Below are 22,438 nucleotides of genomic sequence, written 5' to 3' on the forward strand. Positions count from 1 at the left end.
CTGGTTGCATCAAACCCCTAAACATTACAGAGCCCCCTCATTGAGATCCATGATTACTTTGAAGAGATCAGCCTACCAATCTACACAGAAGAAACTAAATGTATGAAACACACCCGTTGTACCAACTAAGGCATGTATTTGGATAGCTAGTCCATTGAATGAGGCCACCAGTACCTATAAGATGAATGAGTTGGTTTCAGTCTTGAACAGCTTGGGCTGGACTGCATTTGGCAAATGGAACACTGTTTTTAACCATGTCTCTGCTCTCTGGTACACAAGCCAATCATTTTTTTTTGAAGACAAATGTTCTCCCAGTGATGCTCTGTGGTTATGAATCTTAGACTACTATATTCATCTCCAAAGAATCAGAATTGTGAGTGATCCAAAGGGCGATGGAGAGATGCATGGGGGGCACAAGCGGGCTACAGCACATTTCCAGCAATGAATTCTGCAGAAGAAATGCCATAAGGGCTATTATTCTGGAAATATATGATAGTAAAATGAGGGTGGATGGTCTTTTGTTGAGAGTGAGAGATAACCAGTGTTCATGAAATGGAAAAAGATATAGAAGAATTTCTCCAGAATGTTGGATGGACCCTCTGTGGGAGGATCTATTTGAGTACATGAACCAGCATGAGAAGGAAAGGATGAAACAGTAGAGGCAGAAAATTTATCAGTGAGATCATAGATCTGCTGAATAATTCAATTTAATTCAACAAATATTTATTATTGGTATGTTAAGATGAGAAATTAGGATAGCAAGGTGGTACAATGGATAGAGCTCTGGCCCTGGAGTGAGGAGGATCTGAGTTCAAATGTGGCTTCAGACACTAGCTCTATGACTCTGGGCAAGTCATTGAACCTCATTTACCTCAGTTTCCTCATCTGTAAAATGAGCTGGAGAAAGAAATGGCAAACAACTCCAGTATCTCTGCCAAGAAAACCCCAAACGGGGTTACAAGGGGTCAGAGGCAACTGAAACAACTGGACAACAAGATGAGAAAACATTTGTGAATGTTGAAAATTAGGCCTAGCTTTTCTGGTGCCTTGTGCTGGCCCTGCTCTCATTTGGCTCCTCTGGGCTCAGTGGGGCTCCTAAAATTTTAGGAATCCCAGACCAGTCTGTAACAACTAAGTGGAGCCCATGGTATTTGTAAATGAGTTTGGGTGGGCTCTTAGCCTGAAGGGAATCCTTCTTTAGTTCTATCCTTTCCCCAAATTGGTTTTTCAGTTGTACAACGATGTAGATCCCATCGCACCTGGCATAGTCTAGGCCTGAGAAAATGCCTTTGCAGGACATCTGGGACTCATCCAATCACAGACTCCTGGCTCTAGAGTTGGAAGGGATCTCAGAGGCCATCTAATCCAACTCCTTCATTTTCCAGAGAGGGAGAATGAAGCCCATAGAGGTAAAATGAATTGCCCAAGGTCACAGATCTAGAGTTGGAAGGAATCTCAGAGGACACCTAGTCTACCCCTCCCCCGTCATTTTACAGAGGAAGAAACTTAGGCCCTGGGAGGTGAAGTCACTTGGCTAAGGTCACACAGTTAATAAGTGGCAGAGGTGAGATTTGCACCTTGATCCTCTGCCTCCAAATCCATCACTCTCTAAAAAATTTTTTTATTGGTGTTTTCTGTTTCTTACATCACCATGGTATCCTAGGTATGCTGCCCTCTTCCTCAAGAGCTAGCCCATATGGCAAATAGTATTTTTCCATTGCTTTTTTTTGTTTTTTTTTGGAGGGCAACTGGGGTTAAGTGACTTGCCCAAGGTCACACAGCTAGTACATGTGTCAAGTGTCTGAGGTTGGATTTGAACTCAGGTCCTCCTGACTCCAGGACCAGTGCTCTACTCACTGCACCACCTAGCTACCCCCTACCCCCCATTGCTTTTTTAATGTACTGGATTGCCTTGATTGACCTTCCTCATTTGATAAAGGAGGAAATAGCAGAAGACTTCTGAACAATGAAATGTCAGTCATTTTTAGAAAGGAAAGCCAGTCAATTGTGCATGTTGGCACCTGAGTGATCCCTTCCTGGCTCCCAGTTTCCCTGCTCCCCTTCCCCCATCCCTCTGCTTTATATCCTTTGTATCCCCCAGCTAGTGCTTAGCACAATGCCTGCCACATAATTAGTGCTTAATAAATGCTTATGGACTGAATGGTTCCATCTTCTTGGGGCCACCAGGAGAGTTCCAACCTGCCTCAGTTTCCTGCAGCCTGCTAGATAGCTTCCCTGCAAGGCTGTGCTAGCACCTCTAACTCTGAATGCCTAGAAGCCAACTCCTCCTCTTTCTCTCAAAACCAGCTTCCCTCACCTGACTTCCCTGCTCCCGTCAGGGCTGTGAGTCACCTGGTCAGTGTCACCTTTGAGTTTTGGCCCTCCATAGCCAACCGATCATCAAGTCCTATCGAGTCTGTCTTCAGTACGTCTCCTATTCCCTCCTTTCCCTTCCCTCTGACAGCACCTTAGTTGAGTTCCTTTATGGAAGGCTAGGTGGTACAGTAGATACTGCGGGACCTGGAGTCAGGAAGACCTGAATTTGAATCCTGTCTCAGACTCTTACTAGCTGTGTGACCTCTTTCAGCCTCAGTTTCCTCTTTTGTAAAATGGGGATAATAAGAGCACCTACCTCAGAGAGTGGTTGTGAAGATCAAATGAGATCATATACAGGGAATCCCAAAAGTTTTCTTTCAAGTTTAAGTGTAAAGGCTTTGGGGACAGTGTAAAGTATATTGCAGATATATAGAAATATTGCTCTTTTTCAGCCATCTCAGTCGTGAACGACTCTTTGTGACCCCATTTTGGGTCTTCTTGACAGAGATACTGAAGTAGTTTGCCATTTCTTTCTCCAGCTCATTTTACAGATGAGGAAACTGAGGCACACAGGGTGAAGTGACTTGTCCAGGGTCTCACAGCTAGTAATTGTCTGAGGCTGGATTTGAACTCAGGAAGATGAGTCTGCCTGACTCCTGGTCAGGCAGTCTATCCACTGCAGCACCACCTAGCTGCCCTATAGAAACGTGAGCTGGTATTATTTCTAGCTAGATGTCTCAGTGGATAGAGTTCTGGGCCAGGAGTCAGGAAGACCCAAGTTCAAATTTGGCCTCAGACACTCACTTGTCTCTGGGCAAGTCACTTAACTTCTCTTTGCCTTAATCCACCAGAGAAGGAAATGGCAAACCACTCCACTGTCTTTGTCAAGAAAACCCCATATGGGGTCATGAAGAGTCAGATACAACTGAACAACTGAACAACAACAAATATTATTTCTTATCACCTCACTGTAGACTATGGCATTAGCTTCCTGCCTGGTCTCTCAGCCTTTTCCTTCTCAAATCCATGCTTGATGCCACTGTCACATTATTTTTATCTAAAATAATGCTTCTGTTATGTCATTCATCTGCTAAATAACTTTGGTGGACCTATAGCTTAGAAGATGAAGTCCAGACTGCCCACTTTGGCATTCAAGGCCTTTCAGAAAATTGCTCCAGACTACCTTTCCATCCTTTTCTCTCTCATTCTTCCTCTATATGTCCCCATTCTGCTTTAGCCAAACTGGTCCTACACACTGACACTGTCCCACCCCTCTGCATTCTCTACCTAATGTCATTGATTGGTTCTGCCAAAACAGGCCATGAGGTAACTGAATCCAAGAACCTCTGAGCTGTAAGGGACCTCAGCAGACATCTAGCCTAATAGATGAAAAAGAAGCCCGACAATCAACAAGCAAGCCATCAAGTGGTCATTTAGCCTTTTCTTGAAGATGTCTAATGAGGGAGGACCCAGTGCTTTCTGAGGCCACGAATTGTTTGGAAGGTTTGCCTTTTCGCAACTTCCATCTTGTTTTCCTAAACACCTAGAAATAGTGGGAGGCAGAGATAGGGACCAGAAGTGTGATTTCAATGGGATGGGAAGCTCCCACCTGAGGAAATTCTCCTCTACCAGTGCTGACCCTCACTTGTCCAACAGTAGTCTTAGAGAGTTGCCTGCGGCCCCAGGAAGTTAAATGACGTATCCAGTGGTTACATAGTGTCAGAAGCAGGATTTGAACCCAGGTCTTTGTGGCTCTGAAGCTGGTGCTCTATCTGCTGCCTCTTCTAGAGAGGCTGACTTAGACTTTACTGCTTCCATCTCCTCATTCCAATTCACAACTCAGTCCTTTGAAATCTGGCTTCTGACCTCACCGCTGGACCAAACCTGCTCTGTCCAAGGGTACTAATAACCACCTATTACATCCAATGGCTTTTTCTTAGCCCTCATCTTCCCTGACCTCTCTGCAGCTTTTGGCACTGCTATCCATTCCCTGGAGAATCTTTCCTGCCTTAGCTTCTGTGCCATGATTCTACCTTGGCTTCCCTCCTGCCTATTCTCTTCTCCCTGCCCCCCCCAAGTGTGATGCCCCACCAAGGCTCTGGCCTGGGCCCTCTTCTCTTCTCCCTCTAGACAATTTCTCTTGGTGCTCTCAACAGTTCCTGTGGCTTCAATGATCATCTCTATGCAGATGATTCCCAGATTTAGAAATCCAGCCCCTTCTCTCCTGTGCTCCAGCCTGCTATATTTTTCCTCCAAACCTATCCTACCTCTAAGCTCCTCCATGTCTGTTGATGGTACCCCAGTCCTTCCAAGGTTCACAACCACTGAACATCTTTGACTCTTCTCTTTCCTCCAACTTCCATATGCAATCAGTAGCCAAGTCTAGTTGATCTAATTTCATAATATCTGTCTAACATCTGCACCTGACATCATAGCATCCCCAACTCTGCCCTAACATTTACTATACCCTAGGGCAGTCTCTCATCATCTCTTGGCTGCACTATTGCCACAGTCTCCTAATTGGCTTCCCTCTCTGTCCCCTTCTCCAATCTATCCTTCACAATACACATAAATTTGGTCATGTACTCCCTCCCCTTATAAAAAAATCTTCAATGGCTCCCCATTGCATCTTGGACAAAATACAAAATCTTTAGACAGGCATTTAAGATCCTCTGCAGTCTGACTCCCAGCTACCTCTTCTATTTTATTTCATATTACTCCCCTTAATTCACTTTTCATTTATGTCAAACTGGTCTGCTGTTGTTCCCTGTCTGGCCCCTGCCTCCTATACTTTTGTTAACTAGTTTCTATACTGTCAGTACCTTCTAAATTCAATAACCTGGGACAAAGCCCCATTCACCTGCCCTAGTTATGACTTCCTCTCCCTCTCCATATATACCTATATCTATGACTTCCTTCCTTCCTTTCTTCCTTCCTTCCTTTCCCTTCCTTTCCCTCTGTGCAAATAGGGTATAATACCCTTACCTGTGGGTGCTCTGCCCAAAGGGATGTGAATTTTGATCCCTAAAACCTTGCAAGATATCCCCTAGATATTTTTTTAAGGACCTTGCCTTAAGCCTAAATCACTCTGGCTCTCATTGATTGACCAACAATAGGTCCCAGGCCAAGCCCTACTTGGTCATTGTTTAGGTCCTGTTTGGCTCACAGTGAATGTAAATAGCAATTGTTTCTGTTTTGGCCAGAACCCTTGAGGGTCTTCCCCTCAGATATCGGAGGCCATTCTCTGCCTCATTTCTTACCTAGCCTTAATAACTGAATGGGTGTTGCCTCAGACAAACTGAGACCTGTTAAAGACCTTAGCTTAAAAAGGCCAAGATCTCCCACTGAATCCAGGGCCATCTCCAGTCCTCCAGATCTATATCTGGCCACTGGACCTAGATGGCTCCAGAGGAGAAAGTGAGGCTGGTGACTCTGCCCAGCTCTCCCTCACTTACATCCAATTCACTTGCACATCATGGCATCACCTCCCTGATGTCATGGTCCTCTTCAAGAACGAAGACAAACAACATATCTATGTTACCTATTAGCCCTAAATACAAGGATCATCATGCTATCTTCATCCTTAACATTTTCATTTGTAATCAACACGAGTTTTATTTGAGGAGTTTTTCTTCTTTTCTTTTCTTTTTTTTTTTTTGAGAGGGGAAGGCAGGGCAATTGGGGTTAAGTGACTTGCCCAAGGTCACACAGCTAGTAAACGTGTCAAGTGTCTGAGGCCGAATTTGAACTTAGGTCCTCCTGACTCCAGGGCCGGTGCTCTACTCACTGCGCCACCTAGCTGCCCCCGAGGAGTTTTTCTTAATCCTTGTACATTTACCTTTCTAATTATATTATTTTCTATCATGCTACACATAAACATTTATTAAGTAGTGACTATGTGCTAGGCACTGTGCTAAATACAAAAAAGAAAGACAGTTCCTGTCCTCAGGGAGCTTACAACCTAATTCCCTACTGGTGACATTTTACATAGTTAGGAAAGCCACCAGCCAAAACGACCCTCCTGAAAATGGACTTGGTAATAGGAACATCTCTGCTTTAGCTTGGGTCTTTCATAGCATTTTTTCTGTACCTAATCAAATATAGTTTATTTCATTCCTTGAAGGATTAGTCTCTCTTATGATCATATGATCATAGATTTAGAGTAGGAAGGGCGATCAGAGGCCATTTTATAGAGGAAGAAACTAAGTCACAATGTTAAATGACTTGCCCAAAGTCACATGGGTGGTAAGTGACAAAAGCAGGATTTGGATCCAGGTTCCCTGATCCTAAATCTTCACTGTATCATACTGCCTTGCTACTGTATCTCTGTGGTACAAAGACCAAACACTGGGCAGATAGAGGGAAAGAGGCTTTCACAAAAAAAATCCAGAATTCTAGTCCCTCTAGGGTCATCTAGACCTTCCCCCTATCTCTAGCCAGGACTCTGTTCCAATGAACTCAAATGAACACCAGCAGGATCTCAGGGATGGAAAGGGAACATTTTTCTAGCATGGGTTGCCAGGATAGGGACTGAACCTGGGATTACATTGGCATAGGGAACTCCTGAAGGAGGAAATTCTCTCTACCAATTTAGGTTGGCACTTTCTCTGCAATTTCTAGTCTCAGAGTTGTGTAAAGCCTCCAGAGTTCACACAGTCAGCATGGGCCAGAGGCTGGGCCTATATGAGAGGTCTGTGGTAAGCAAAGAGTTCTGTGAATCTTGAAGTCATACAGAAATAGGATATATGCTTATCCTTATTTTCCAAGCGCAGAAATAATGTAGATAACATTATTAATTAAATTAAAAATTAAAATATTAAAATAAATTAAAATTAAAAAAATAACTGAGGTTAAACTGGTCTTAGGAAATATAGCTGTGAAAGACACATTCAAATCAACAAAGTATTTATTCAATACCTTCTGTGTATTAAGCTTGGTACCGTGGGGATACAAAAAGAATAAACTAAATAGTTTACTGACTTCAGCAAGCTTATTTAAAAAAATCACAATTTATAAGGGATAAGAGTGGAATTAGGCAAGTGAAAATCCTTTCTTATTAATTCCAATTAATTTTTGACATTTGCATAGCATGTTGAACTTCTCAAAGCAGGTTCAGAGATATTATCTTGTTTGATCCTCACAACAGTCCCCTTTAACAGATGGGGAAATTGAGGTCTCAGGAAATGGTGGCTGACCTAGAGTCTGTGGTTGTTTTGAGAGGCCAGTTAGGTAGGGAGACAGTGTGGATCAGGGGAAAGTGGTGCTGAAGGACTTTCTCTGAGATCCCCTCCAGCTCTTGATCTAGAAATGAGCTAACATTTTAGAAAGTGCTCGGTCTCCCCTATAGAATATGAGTTCTGCATGGGTGGCCATTGTTTCATGTCTGTCTCTGTGCCTCCAGTGCAGAATACCTGACACATAGTAGGTACTTCATGAATGATCGTTGATTGGTTAAACAGTAATCCCTTTCACAATAGTGAAAGCCTGTGAAAATGCTTTGGAAACTTTTAAGCCCTGTACAGGGAATTATTATTAGCAGTTTGTGCTTATTTTCACTTGCCCGAAAGTCTTTGTATTTCTTTAACTTTCTATTGTTTGTACCTCCAGAAATCCTGGCCTATCACTGGTTGAACAAACCCAGGATGTTTAGCTTGGACAAGAGAAGATGTGGGGAAGGAGACCTGCTATCTGCTAGGTTGTGCTAGGCCCAAGAGGCCAGAACTAGCATGGAAGCCATAGAAGTGGTTCTCAGCTTACCAATCAGAGGTATCTGACAAGGGAGTGGGCTGCCATAGGGGAAGGTAGTTAGTTCTCCTTTGCTGGAGGTCTTCGGGCAGAGACTGAATAGCCACTTACTGGGTATGTTGGGAAGGGAGTCCATGTTTCTGGTACCAATTGGTTGAGTTGACCTCTGAGTCCCCTTCCAGCTTTGAGACTCTATAAAAGTATGTCCGTAGTTAAAGGAAGTATAGGAATGAGGCTTCAGTGTTGCAGAAGAGGCCATGGTGCACATATACCATGTCTCAATTTGCAGACAGATGGGCATCTTTCTTCCCTGCTTTTTCTTCCTGGTACCCATGTGTTACCACCCTCATCCCCATGCTTTCCCCTTGCTGCTGCTCTTTCTGTACTTAGATATTGAAAGCTTAATCAGATTTTTCCAGCCAAAACCATGCCTTCCTAAGTCTTAAGGTCATACCTTGAAGGAGATGGAAGGAATATTTTCCAGATCACCAGAGCTTATGATCACAAGACCACACAGTCAACTTCTACAGAAATATTAGACTAGAATATAGTCATACCCCAATGTCCCATAGGTTCATAGAGGTTAGAGATCATCCAATTCCACCCCCTCATTTTACAGATAGAGGCAACTGAGGTACAGAGAAGGAAGGGACTCACTCAAGGCCACACAGTAGAGACTAGAACAGCAGCTTCTTGAGTTTGAAGCTAATACTTTTGCCTGTCTCTGGCTCACAAACAACATGATACTAGACGGTACAATGTTATGGTGGACAGTTAGTTTACAGGAACAATTTGTGACCTGGGCAGTCAATTGAAAGACATCATGGTGGGATTCAAGATGTTGGTGGGCATCACCAAGGGAATGATCCATTACAGTATATCAAAGACCTTGTGAAATGATTTATTAAGACCAAATTAGGTGGATATATGCTTGCAAATGCTAAATCTCATTTCTTTGAGGTAGGATTAAAAAATTCTTACAAAATCTAGAAACATCCAAGGTTTTGGCTACCACTGGACTGGTTGAGTCCTCAAGGCCTGCTGCTACTCTGCTACAAGCAGAGACCTAAGAGGAAGCGATGGGTTCATTCACCTGTGGCCATCAAAAAACTTCCCAGAGGCCACCATGGCCACATACAAACCAATGAATAGCAGTAAAATACTCACCCCACTACTTTATCCCAAACCAGAGTCTTAGGGATTCCCAGGAGCTCCAGCTAAGACATGAGGAGGGGCTCATCATTCTGTAGGGATTCTTGTCCATACACATAGACAACAGGGTCAGTAAAGAGGCATCGGCTCCATCTCAACCCTGGGGATCCAAAGAGTCTGCCTTTTGGGCGGCTTGTCCCACTTAAAGGTCCATCTTGGTGCAGGTAAAAGGCAACTGTGGAGTCATAACCATCACCCCAGGCCCAAGAATGTCAAAGAATTCTGGGTGGGGAAGAGAATTGGTTAAGAGAGGGTGGCACGGGAAGGAGGAACTGGAGACAGACACAGGAGAACCAGTGAGGCATGTTGTAAGTCAATCATGCACATGAGAAATCCAGGCTGATCTCATCAGTTCAGACTCTCCTTAGCTGGAATCCTTGTTAATTAAGGTGGGGCTTGGCTGAAGCTTGCCTTTGTACTATCTATAAAGAAAGGATTTGATAAGGAAATGCATCATGGGAACAAGATTGGAGGTGGGGTAGAAGGAGGAAAGGTTATAGTTTCATAAGGAAAAAAAAATTGTTTTCAAGCATCCTTGGGAACTTTGGAAGTGTATGTGTGTGTATATCTATCTATCTATCTATCTATCTCTCATCTATCTGTCTGTCTGTCTATCTCTCCATCTGTCCATCTTTCTGTCTATCTATCTATCTATCTATCTATCTATCTATCTATCTCTCTGTCTGTCTATCTTTCTGTCTTTCTATCTATCTATCTATCTCTCTGTCTGTCCATCTTTCTATCTATCTCTCATCTATCTGTCTGTCTGTCTATCTCTCCATCTGTCCATCTTTCTGTCTGTCTATCTATCTATCTATCTCTCTGTCTGTCCATCTTTCTGTCTATCTATCTATCTATCTCTCTGTCCATCTTTCTGTCTATCTATCTATCTATCCATCCATTTGTCTGTCTGTCTGTCTGTCTATCGGTCTGTCTGTCTATCCATCTGTCTATCTATCTATCTATCTATCTGTCTGTCTGTCTGTCTGTCTGTCTGTCTGTCTATCTGTCTGTCTGTCTATCTATCCATCCATCTGTCTTTCTGTCTGTTGGTCTGTCTGTCTATCCGTCTGTCTGTCTGTCTGTCTGTCTGTATGTCTGTCTATCTACCTATCTGTCTGTCTGTCTATCTATCTATCTCTCTCTCTGTCTTTCTGTCTGTCTACCTATCTGTCTGTCTGTCTATCTATCTATCTCTCTGTCTTTCTGTCTATCCGTCTGTCTGTCTATCTATCTATCTATCTATCTGTCTATCTATCATCTATATCTATATGTCTATCTCTCTGCCTGTCTTTCTATCTATCTGTCTATCTGTCTGTCTGTCTGTCTGTCTGTCTGTCTATCTATCTATCTATCTATCTGTCTGTCTTTCTGTCTATCTATCCATCTGTCTTTCTGTCTGTTGGTCTGTCTGTCTATCCATCTGTCTGTCTGTCTGTCTATCTATCTATCTATCTATCTGTCTGTATGTCTGTCTATCTACCTATCTGTCTGTCTGTCTATCTATCTATCTATCTATTTCTCTGTCTTTCTGTCTGTCTGTCTATACATCTATCTCTCTGTCCATCTTTCTGTCTATCTATCTATCTCTCTATCTGTCTGTCTTTCTGTCTGTCTATTGGTCTGTCTGTCTGTCTATCCGTCCATCTGTCTGTCTATCTGTCTGTCTGTCTGTCTATTGGTCTGTCTGTCTATCCGTCTGTCTGTCTGTCTGTCTGTCTGTCTGTCTGTCTATCTATCTATCTATCTATCTCTCTATCTCTCTATCATCTATCTCCAAAACATCTTTATGAATTCATTAAAGTACCTCTGATGAGCACCAGACAACATTTTGGTTAGCCTAGTTGTGTTCTTGCTTTATGTAGCTGAAGGTACTCCACTGGCATTTTCCCTATGACACTTTAGAATAATAACTGGCATTTATATGGTGCTTTAAGGCTTGCAAAGCATTTTACAAACCTTATCTCATTTGATCCTCACAATAACCCTGGGAGGGAGATTTATTATCCTCATTTAACATATGAGGAAACTGAGGTAAATAAAGACTAAGTTTCCTACTCATGTTACACAGCTAGTAAATGTCTGAGTCTGAATTTGAATTCAGGTCTTTCTGATGTCAGGTCCAATGCTCTACCCACTGCACTACCCATCTGCCTCTATAAATCAGACTGGACTTCCCCCAGCTAGTCCAAGTTTTTCTTTTTTGGGGGGAAGGTGGTTAATTGAGTAACCTGTCTTCTCCCATCCCCCAAGAAAAATCCAGGTATATCTGACAGTCATCAGTGCCTTGTGGTGTATTCCCAAGTAGAATCCTAGGATGTTGGAACTGGAAGGAACCCTAGGGATCATCTAGTCAGACTCAGAACATGGAAATGACCAGCTCTGGGTCACACAGTGAATTTAGTGGCAGGACTCCTGGCTTCTAGTCTTTCCATCACCCCACTGCTGCCTCTCAGGCCCTGGACAGGATTTCAGGGAAGTGACATGAGGTTTCAGGTTTAACAAACCTCAGGTATCAAGTGTCTCTGCTTCCTTCTTTTAAGTTGAAGCCTCTTTATAAAGGTAATCAACAGGATTTTTGTTTTCACGGGGGAGGGTCACAGAAATAGGAAGCAGCAAGAGCTGGGATGTAAACCCAGAGAGAGCTGAGAAGTAACTTACACTTCACTCCTGATTTTCTCATTTTGGAATTCATAGACGTGAAAATTTCCAGAGAGAGGTGCAGCCATTCTTTGTCACCAATCTCCAAGGATGGAATGGGATTGGCACTCCATTTGCCTGGGAGAGCGGGCTTGGACTGTGTTCAGTCCCATTCATGTTGCTCACTGGATTGGTACCCATGAGAAACTGACCTTCTGAGGGGGCTTAAAAGCAGTGACCCTGGAGGTCAGCAGATCTTTCTATTACGTCAGCTTCGGGACCTCCTAACTCATCATCCTTTCTGTGCCTCACATTATCTAGGTCAAAGGATTGTACTTTTTTTGATTCTTGGATTCTTGATTGTAGTAATTGTAGAAAGGGATGATGTAAATGCAGTCCTCAAATTATTTTAGCGTATATAGTGAAGACTTATGGATTAGGGCTAATTGGGGTGGGGGGTTGGGATGGCAAGTCTGAATTAATGAACAGCCTGAATTATTGACTCTTTGACAATACGGATTTATCATTTCCCCTCTCTGGGCCTCAGTTTCCTTATCTATAAAATGAGTTGGGTTGGCCTGGATGATCTTGAAGATCCTCTTCTGGTCTGAAATTCTCTGTTCTCTGTTGTAAGAATGCTCTGAACTTTGATCTTCTATGTTCCATGTTCTTTAAATTGTTTTTATTGGTATCTTTCATTTTCATATAACTTGTATTTCTAAATATGTCTTTCCCTGCTTCCACACCCAGAGAGTCATCCCTTGTAAAGAAGAATAAAAGACCATTTTCTATATTTTAAGTCCCTTCCCGGCCTAAGATTCCATATTCTCTGTTTTAAGGCACCTATTTCTGTCATTCTGTCCTCTAAGACTTCTTCTCAGTTTTAACATCCTAGGATTCTATAATTCTGAACACATATTACAACTCAAACAGGGAGACAGCATGACATACAATAGTGGAGAGGGAGTTGCCCCTCAGAGTTAAAAGATGTGAGCTCAAGTCCCACTTTTGACCTACACCGGCTATATGACCTTGGGCAAATCACTTACCCTCTTGGGGCACCCGGTGAGCTTCTAAAGTTTTAAATTGCAGAGAAGGTGTCAGTCTGCATTGGTTGAGGGTGTTTCCTCACTGGGAATTTCCCGTAGTCATGAAATCATAGGCCTGGTCCCCAAATAACTCTAATAAAATGCTTTCTAGTGGAAGATACTCAGGGCAGAAGTGTCAAACACATGGCCTGCAACACTCCCAAGTGGGCTCTGAATCAGTTTAAAATGTAATTGGGAAATATTTAACAAAATAAATAAAAATGCAATAAAATGTAGATAACATCACATTTTAAAAGCTGAGTCAATATGTGGTCCCTCTTTCTATCTGAGTTTGACAGCATTGGCTCAGGGGACCTGCTTTAAGCAGTAGATTTGCTGGTGGAATATTTATTTCTTATTTATAAGGCAGGGATTTTTAACCAGAGGTCCGTGAAGCTAGATAGGGGAAAAATTACATCTTTATTTCAACATAATTGGTTTCCTTCATATTCCTATGTATTTCATCTTATGTACTTAAAAACATTCTGGTCCATAGGCTTTACCAGATGACCCAACCGGTCTGGGGGACAAAAAAGGTTGAGAATACTTCACATAGAGACTGTTGTTAAAATTAATGAAAGGAGATAATTATCTTAAGGAACCATTTCCTTTACCACCTCTTCTACATTCAGTTTCTGTCTCAAACTTGTCTTTTGGGTGTAGATAGCACAGAGATAAACTTCAGCCCAGTCCTTGTCTGACTTTTCTGAATTAGGAACTCCAATGGAAATCTCAGCCTCCACCTTTATTTATCTTTTTAAATGCCAATTGCTAAGGAGGGGACAAAATGGACTTGTTTCATTGGCTGTCTCTTCCCTTGCCTACCCTCTGACATGCCAGAATATAGCAGGTGGGAAACAGAAAGAGGAAGAAGGCAAGCAGATGGATAATCCACCAACGGGATAATCAGGCCCTGAGTAGGTGAGATGTGACAGTACCCAGAATGTGAAAGGTGGATTAACAACTTGCAAGACCATGTAGAAGACTAACTGATCCAAGCTGCTGAGCAAGGAGTATTGTGAGCTTGGGGATGGTGGAAACTTTTAGGACCCAGGAGGAAAGAATGGTAATTTTAAAAGCTGCACAGTCAAGGCTTGATGACCTGGAGGCAGAGGACTCATAATAAATCGACTTGAGAAAAGCTTCTAAAAGAAATATGACCCCCTTCCCTGAAAAAAGTTCCAGTGCTTCACATACGTGATTTATCATCACAGCCTGCCCAATGCTTTTGGGGCTGGAGCTTGAAGGTGCTCTCCCCAAGTCAACCTTCATTATGACAACACATCTGGATAACAAGAAGAAAGCTCGCCGTATGGTGTTTTGTCTAACTCTTGTCAAACAGTTGGATGTCTGGGAATATCAATGGGGAAAAGAGCAGGAGACCTGGGTTCTAGTCCTGACTTAGCCACTCAACGACCATATGACTTTGATCAAGTCCCTTTCCCTCTATTACCCATTCTAAAAATGTGGGAATTGGGCTAGAGAGGATCTCTATGGTCCCTGACAACCTATGAGATCTGAACTTTTGGACCACATAGACAAAACATTCTGAATGAGCGGCCAAAGTTTCTGTCTTCTCATCCAGATGTTTTGGTGTCATCTGGTGCCAACATCTTACATTGAGCATGAATGAGGCATTCATGAGAGCCACTGACTTGGTCTGTTAGTACCCAGAGTTTTACTTGGCAATTCACATGAATGCTGTAACAAAGGCCCCTGGGTCCTGTTAGTTTCTGGTGAAGAAGACCAATAACCAGGTAGATGGTTACTTTTGGCAAGAGGTTAGCCATACCCAAGATCAGGCTATACCTTTTAATGCCTTTCACTCACATTGCGGCAGAGATGGAGTCACTGCCTTTTGCCACACAGTAACACCTTGATTAACCAGAACACTTTGGAAATGGGGTGTTTACCGTGAGTAGGATTTTGTGGTTATCTAAGCATTAATAATTGGTGTTTTTTCTGTTAGCTGTTGGAGATTTTCTCTAATTTTTCAGGGTTCACTTTCTTCCTTACTAAATTCAGTTTTGGGACTGGGACTGAATCTTTCCTTATTGGGTATCAGCTAGAGCCTCAAGGCCATTCTTCAGATCATCGGTGATCTCTGCCAGGTACCAGAGATGGAAATGGGAATGGTGAAAGAGTTGGGCCAAGCCTGGAAAGTGATTTTTCTCAAAACAAAATCTTGACAATGTATTTTCTTTTTCTGCACAATTTGCTGGTCTTGTCTAAGTGGATCCCAAGGAGAACAATTCTTGTCGACTGAAGGACTTGTTGTTAGTTTCTGGTTAATTGAGGCTTTACCATAAAAATTAGAGCCAATGCCTTGACAGATTGTGTGTTATGAAAAGGCATCTTGAAGCTTGTATGGGGGGATGTATCATAGACCATAGGGTAGCTGTAATATTTTGGTTAGACAAAGACCGATCTTCCATAATTTATTGGAGTCTCACACCTCATGCCACAGTGGGGGCCCAAGTTGAGGTTCTTGCTCCTACTTACCGAGCATTCTTTTCCACCAGTGGATCATTTGGTCCTGTGGCTTCTGAGCTTGACCCTATCCCTTGCTGTTCAGTTGATCGCTATTCCTGCTACCCCTGATGAGAGTTACTGAGCCAAAGGAATGCCAAGTAAGATGGGACTTCTCATCACTGTCTGGATCACACCTACCTGAGCCAGGAACAGGTCTAAGGAGAGGACGAATCAGGAAGCAATACCACATACAGCAACCGAGTTATGCAACATCCCTGCTGAAATCTACGAACAGCTTCATACAGCTTAAACCTGGGGTAGCCCACTGAAGAGAAACTCTCCCCCCACTTAACTTGAAGCAGAGCCCATTGTTTTTGCTGTCAAGTTAAATGGGGGTGGTCTTCAATCGGCCATCACAAATAGAGAGCAATATGTTATCACTTCATGTTCATCTTCGCAACAGTCAGCCCTGATTGGTTAGCCAACCAACCAAGTTCTAGTAGCATGATGTCCTGGGAGAAAAAAGCCCATGAGCTGTCATTTCAATGTCCAGGGCTGTTTTCATGGCTATTACCACTTGGCAAAGGTGGGCAGGGACTGCCTCAGGGGCAATCTCTGGACTCTTACCAGCCTAGGCCGCTAATGGCCTTCATAAGTCAATCCTAATGGGGGTGGGAAGAAGAGAGGAAAAGGGAGGAAGCCAATATGGTTGGGGAACGTCTGTCTGGGAGTTTAAGAAGGGACCCAGTTAGATCAAAATCGATAGCGGCGCCACGAGCACTGTCCAGGTTCAAAAGCCACCGGACTTTTGGGTGCATCTTGCCGTACTCTCTCCTCAATAGTAAGATAACAGTCTTGCCGATTACTCGTCACTAAGGGTACCCGGTTGTGGTGACATTGAGGCTGACCTTGGAGTCACCGCCCCCGCTGCCGCACTCTCCTTTGTCGTACCACCATTTGTTTTTCAATTTGTCCAAGAGGCCTTGCTCATTCAGTTTTAATACTGCCAGGTTAACAGCATTTCTTGAAACGATAAAACATAACTTGTAAGAAAATGCACAAATGCTTAGGAAATCGTTAACGTATAAAAAAGGAGCACAAGAGGACAAATTGGCGAAATTGCACAGAACGGGGAGCTAGAAAAATGTCTGTACAGCAAATACAGGGTTAAATATTGGAAGGTGGCATGTAGGATAACGTTTGCTCAAAACTGAAGTGTGCGGGATGGGGAAATTGTCTTTGAGAAAAAAAGTAACTAGACTGCCACATCCATGCAATTAACATTCGTCACACATGGCACCATAACTTGGCTTTTACCATTTAAATTGAAAAAGCCGTTGAACTGTAAAATTAAAACAGCAACAAACAGTCAGAGAGGACAACACAGAGAGAACATTGAAAAAAAAAAGGATGCATTAAATAGATGAAACCATCATTTACCGTCTTATTTAACTCCATGGAATAGTGTAGATTTTTAAACTGTTAAGTTACCTCAAAATCCACAAGAAAGAAAATGACAACAAAGTACATCAGGGTAGGTGGAATACTATAACAACATGGATATTGTTATATTATTCCACCCACCTTAATGTTGAGCCTTTAGGGGTTGCCACACCATAGCCTTTGGAATCCAGATTTCCACCAACTTTCATGGTATCACACGGCTTTCTCTGCTCAATATACTCGTTCATGGTTGACTCCAGCAGGAAGGCGAACTTTCCTTTCGACTTCCGCACTCTGGCCACACCGTCCGCTGTAGTTTTGGTAAACACCGATGGTTCGGCCGATTTCATGTACGACCACATTTTCTCGTAGACGGCTATTTTGGATCGCTGTAATCAACGAGAGATCAATGCATAAAATCAGATGCTCATAGTTCAAATGGACCTCAGGGGTCATCCAGCCCAACTCCTCACCCAATGTACTCTGGGACTGCTCCTACAGGTGGTCCAACAGCTTTTGTTTGAAAGTCTCTAGCAATGGGAAGTTTACTGCTTCTCTAGAAGGCCCATTCTGTTTTGGGACAACTCTGTTGGAAGCTTCTCCTTCTATCAGGTCAGAATCTGCTTCTTTGGAACTTTCTTCCATTGGTCCTAGCTCTCCTTTCTAGAGCTACTTATGCAGAACAAATCAGAGCTCTTTTTCTGATGACAGCCATTAAACATTAAAAAGCTGCGATTACATCCCTCTTTAGTCTTCTCTTCACCTGGCTAGATCTGGCCATTTCCCGCAACCTTTTTTCAACAGTAGAAAGAGCACTGGCTTTGGAGCCAGAGCACCTGGGGTCAAATCCTGCCTCTGACACTTATTACCTGTGTTACTTTGGGCAGGGCGCTTCCCCTCCCTGGGCCTCAGTTTCCTCTTCTATAAAATGAGAGGGTTGATTTCTGAGGTCTTTTCCAACTCTAGATCTATGATTCTGTATGTGACCTTAGGCATGCCACATAACTTCTACGGGCCTCAGTTTACTCCTCTGTAAAATGAGGGAGTTGGACTAGATGGCCATAGAGGTCTCTTCCAGCTCTAGATCTAGGATTCTATCATAAACGCTCTACCATCCTAGAGTGTTCATGTGAGCAAGTACTGCTTTTTCCATGTTTAGTACTTGGTAGTCTCAGGGAAGCTGGCTTATATCTAAGTCCTTTTGGAGGAATTACAAGCTGTCAGGGTTAGATTATCATGGATAGGAGATCTTTTAAACTTGGCATTTCTGACTACCCATTAAGGACCCCTCCCATCCGGCTCAAACCCATATTTCTCTGCTTTGCATTCTACCCCAACTGGCCAGCACTCTTGTCCCCCATTCTAATGCTGCCTCCCTTCCATCTCTGCCTGTGTTCGTGCTGTCTTTCATATTTGGAACAGCAAACACCACATGAGTCTAACTGAATAAATATACACACATTAGACTAATGAGACAAGAACTACCATGCACAAAAAAGAGCAGAGCTACTGAATAAAGTTCCCAGTTCCCAGAAAACCATAGAGAGCCTGGGGTGAGCATGGAGTTGCCAGTGCCTGGTTCTTATTGTTGAATAGGATTAAGCAGGTGGACTGCAGTGCTCTCCATGGTTGAAGATAACAAAATTCCTGAGGGCAAAGTCTATGTTGTTCTTATCTTTGCAAGCCCTGGATTAAGCACAAGGCCTTTTGCATAGTGGGTGCTTAATAAATGTTTGTTGAATGGATGGATAGAAAATCCTGGTATTGGGTGCCATGACTTTGAATGAAATTTTTTGGTTTATGATCAAGATCTCTGTGAAAGATGAGGGGCCATGTTCTATTGGGGCATGATAGTGGTCATGGGTCACCCCCAGAAGATGAAGACCATGGGGCAAATTAGTAAATCTAGGTTTAAGTAAGCCTCTGCCTCTTATTCATCATGTAACCTTGGGCAAATGACTTCATCTCTCTGAGTCCCAGTTTCCTTCTAAGAGGCAGTACAGTCTATGGGTCAAACCAGATGGTCACGGAGATCTCTTCTAACTTTTAAAATCTGTGATTCTGGTATAGCAGAGAAAACACTGGACTTGTTGGAAGGAGAAAGGTGCTTCAAACACATTCCAACAATTCCAATTGTTATGATATTCTTCAATGTTTCGAGCTAATATCTCTGTCTCTGTAACCCATTGTTCCTGGTTCTGCCTTCTGGGGCTGAGGAGAGGGTTCTCATATCTCCCCAAGGTCTTCTCTTCCCCCAATCCTTCAATTGGTTGTTTTTTGGCACAACCTCAGGACCCTTCAACATCCTCTAGATGCCCTCCAGCTTATCTATGTCCTTTTAAGGACTGCCATCCTAACTTCTAAAGCTTCCTAAATTGGTATCCAAGCTTCCAAAATGTTTCCAATTTTTGCCTTTAAGTTTTGCTACATTAGTAGCAGTCGAATATAAGGAGAAGGGGCCAGGCTAAGGCAGATGATGTCACACAACATATATCCGCAGCAGGTTGTAGTGAGGCTCAAATGTTATAATGTATGTAAAGAGCGTTGGAAACATTTGCAATGCTATATGAGCATCAACCATTATTTTGGTGACTTAACCTAATTCAGTATGGAGAGGCTCATCTCTAGGTTAGCCAGTAGGGCCATGATACACATACACACATACATGTGTATATACATATATACATATGTAAAAATATGTATATATGTATACCCATAATTTGTAAAGGCAGACATTGAAGACTAGCTACCAAATGATAGCGGTGTTGTGGTCTATATGAGGGACAAGTCACGTCAATGAAATCACAAATGCTTGAAATGTTAAAGTAATAGAAGCAACTGTCATCGTTGGCATCATCACCATCATCAGCAAATTGTTTGATCTTGGGCAAGTCACTTCCCTTCCCTGGGTCTTAGTTTCCTCGTCTGTAAAATGAAGGGGTTGGACTAGTTGGCTTTTGAGGTCTCTTCCAGATCCAAGCAGCTATGTGACTCAGTAGATAGAGTACTAGACTTGGAGTCAGGAAGACCTGAGTTTGAATCCTGCTTCAGATATGTATTAGTTGACCCTGGGTGACAAATATGACTTCTATTAGCCTCAGTCTTTTCATGTGTACAATGGGGATAATAATAGTGCCTGCTTCTCAGGGTGGTTGTAGGGATCAAATAAGATAATTTGCTCTTTGCAAACCTTAAAGCATTCTTTAAATTTTGGCTAGCTAGGTCTAGGTTCATATAAGCCAACAAATCAGCTCGAAACCCAATTTGACTATCCTTTTCTGGTCATGTTTTCCTATCTTGTCCTAAAGGATAGCTAGCATTAAGTACGCTTCAAATGTTTCACTAAAATCCTTGGTAACAAAGGAAATGAGGTTAGTTTGGCATGATCTGCTCTAAGTGAACCCATGCTATTTCCTAGTGATCATTGCTTCCTTTTGGTAGCGTTCACAAATAATCTGATTACTGCTCTGTTTCAGAATTTCCCTGGGCATCAAAATCAAGTCCACCAGTTCATAGTTTCCAAAATTCCCCCTCCCCTGCCTTCTTCCTTCCCCCTTTTAAAAATTGGGACATTTGTCCACCTTCAGGCTTCTGATGACTCTCCTACTATACCCAAATGACACTAGCATTTCTGTGACCACATGTGCAGATTCTTTCAGGACCTCAGGTGTAATTCATCTGGACCTGGAGAGCTGAATTCATTTCTAGCAGGAGTGGCCAGCCAAGTGACCTCTACCTAGTCTTTAATCTAGTGCGAATTCTGATTTCCTCTTAATCATGGTAATTCTATCCTTGCCAGTTAGAAGATCATTCTCTATGACAGGGAAGAATTTGTGTTTCCTTTTATTTATCCTACAACTTTCGAGCTTAGGGTTGGAGTCAGAGTAGGTCTTGTAGTTCTAGTCTTCAGTGGACAAGATTGTGTTCCCCTTCTCATCCCCTTCCTAATGTAATAGACTTGGATCATATGTCTTCTCAGCCTTCAGCATTCCAGGCTAGAATCCAAAATTTAAAAATATTCTCATAATAATTATAGCTAGCACTTATATAACATTTTAGGATTTGCAAAATCCTTTACAAATATTATCTCATTTGATCTTCACAACAACCTTGGGAGGTGCTATCTCTATCTCCATTTTAGAGATGGGAAAACTGAGGCACAGAACAGTGAGGTGACTTGCCCAATGTCACAATCTAGTAAGTGACCGAGGCAGGATTTGAACTTAGGCCTTCTTGACTCCAAGTCCAATCCTCTACCCATTATACTCCTTTAATACCCGCATAGAAAAGCTTCTTCAGACTCTCAAATTCATCCTGCTTCCTTCTCTCACTTAATTCCCCTCTTGGTCCCTTGGCCATGCCTTCCTCTGTGTTCTCCATTTGGCCTGCTCAGTCCTGTCTTTGGGGCACATCCTGCTCTCAGAAATCATTAGGATGTGTTTCGTCTTCTCTCATCCTGTCTGGTTCAAGCAGGCCTAGGCATGCCTGGGGTCAGTACAATTTGCTTCTCCTGATGTTTGCAAACAGGCCTCTGCATCCAAAGAGAAATGTCTTAGCCAAGGGCAGAGGGGTCCCTGAATTTCTCTCCAAGGATGCTACTGTTTGGATTCATTTACTTCATCATTTGCTCTAGCTCTTGGATCACTGATGCAGGTGCAAAGGTTTAGTCCTCTTAGTAAGGAGAATAAATGGCCATGTTTGTCAGGTGCCATTAAATGGGTGCTGTGCAGAGAAAAAAATGAATGTATGCAGTAAATGAAGTTAGTTAATGGTGGATGTGATCAGTCCCTGGACAGCGACTGAATTCTAAGAAAGGTCAGAGAGCAAAAGGAAATGGTGTAGAAGTGAGGGAAACAAAGCTGGAGCATTTATCTCCCTAACTGGGATTTAAGTGGTAGGGCAGCATTTGTTCTGAAAAAGGGAATGAAACTCCCAGGCATTTTTTTCCAGTCTGTCTTATTTTGGCTGAACTACCGAAGGCAATAAAAAGGGATTGGATCTCAGCTCACTCATCTGGGGGAAATTAAGAATGATGGGCAGGACACATGCCCTGTTTAATTCCTTTCCCATCTGCCATGATTCATTTATTTCATCCCGCCATTTTGTGCCCAAGAAGGTCCAAATAGTGGCTGTGCAGTCATGGCCAAGAGAAATTTATAGGCTCCCAGACCTAAAGCTGGAAGGGATCTCCAAGGCCATCTAGGCCAAACCCCTCATTTTCCAGAGGAAGGATCTGGGGCCTAGGGAGGGGAAGGGGAAGGGACTGGCAACACGAATTGCTGATGATGGTAAGGGCGATGATAATGATGATAGGCATAGAGCTGGAATGGACCAAGTCTTTTAGCTAATCGATCAAGGAGCATTTATTAAGTACTTACTAGCTCCTGCTTGGCAATTACCAGAGGAGATTCACAGAGGAGAAAGGTAGAATCAACACTGGGCCTTCCATATTGATGGAGGAATGAGGGCAAGGATGTTACCTTATCTGCACACAATGGGGGCTTAATAAATGGCCATTGAAT

At 42.8% G+C, this 22,438-nt stretch overlaps 1 protein-coding gene across 2 annotated transcripts in view; it reads right to left on the minus strand.

Moving 5' to 3' along the window:
* GRIA3 (glutamate ionotropic receptor AMPA type subunit 3) overlaps positions 1-22,438 on the minus strand; it is a 197,015-nt gene that overhangs the window by 20,521 nt on the left and 154,056 nt on the right. For both annotated transcript variants that reach the window (XM_036740134.1, XM_036740135.1), the window contains exon 11: positions 17,058-17,305. In XM_036740134.1, coding sequence (XP_036596029.1) covers positions 17,058-17,305 — 248 coding nt within the window. The remainder of the gene's footprint in view (positions 1-17,057; positions 17,306-22,438) is intronic.

The sequence above is a fragment of the Trichosurus vulpecula genome, chromosome X (assembly GCF_011100635.1).
Source record: "Trichosurus vulpecula isolate mTriVul1 chromosome X, mTriVul1.pri, whole genome shotgun sequence".
Taxonomy (NCBI): Eukaryota; Metazoa; Chordata; class Mammalia; order Diprotodontia; family Phalangeridae; genus Trichosurus; species Trichosurus vulpecula.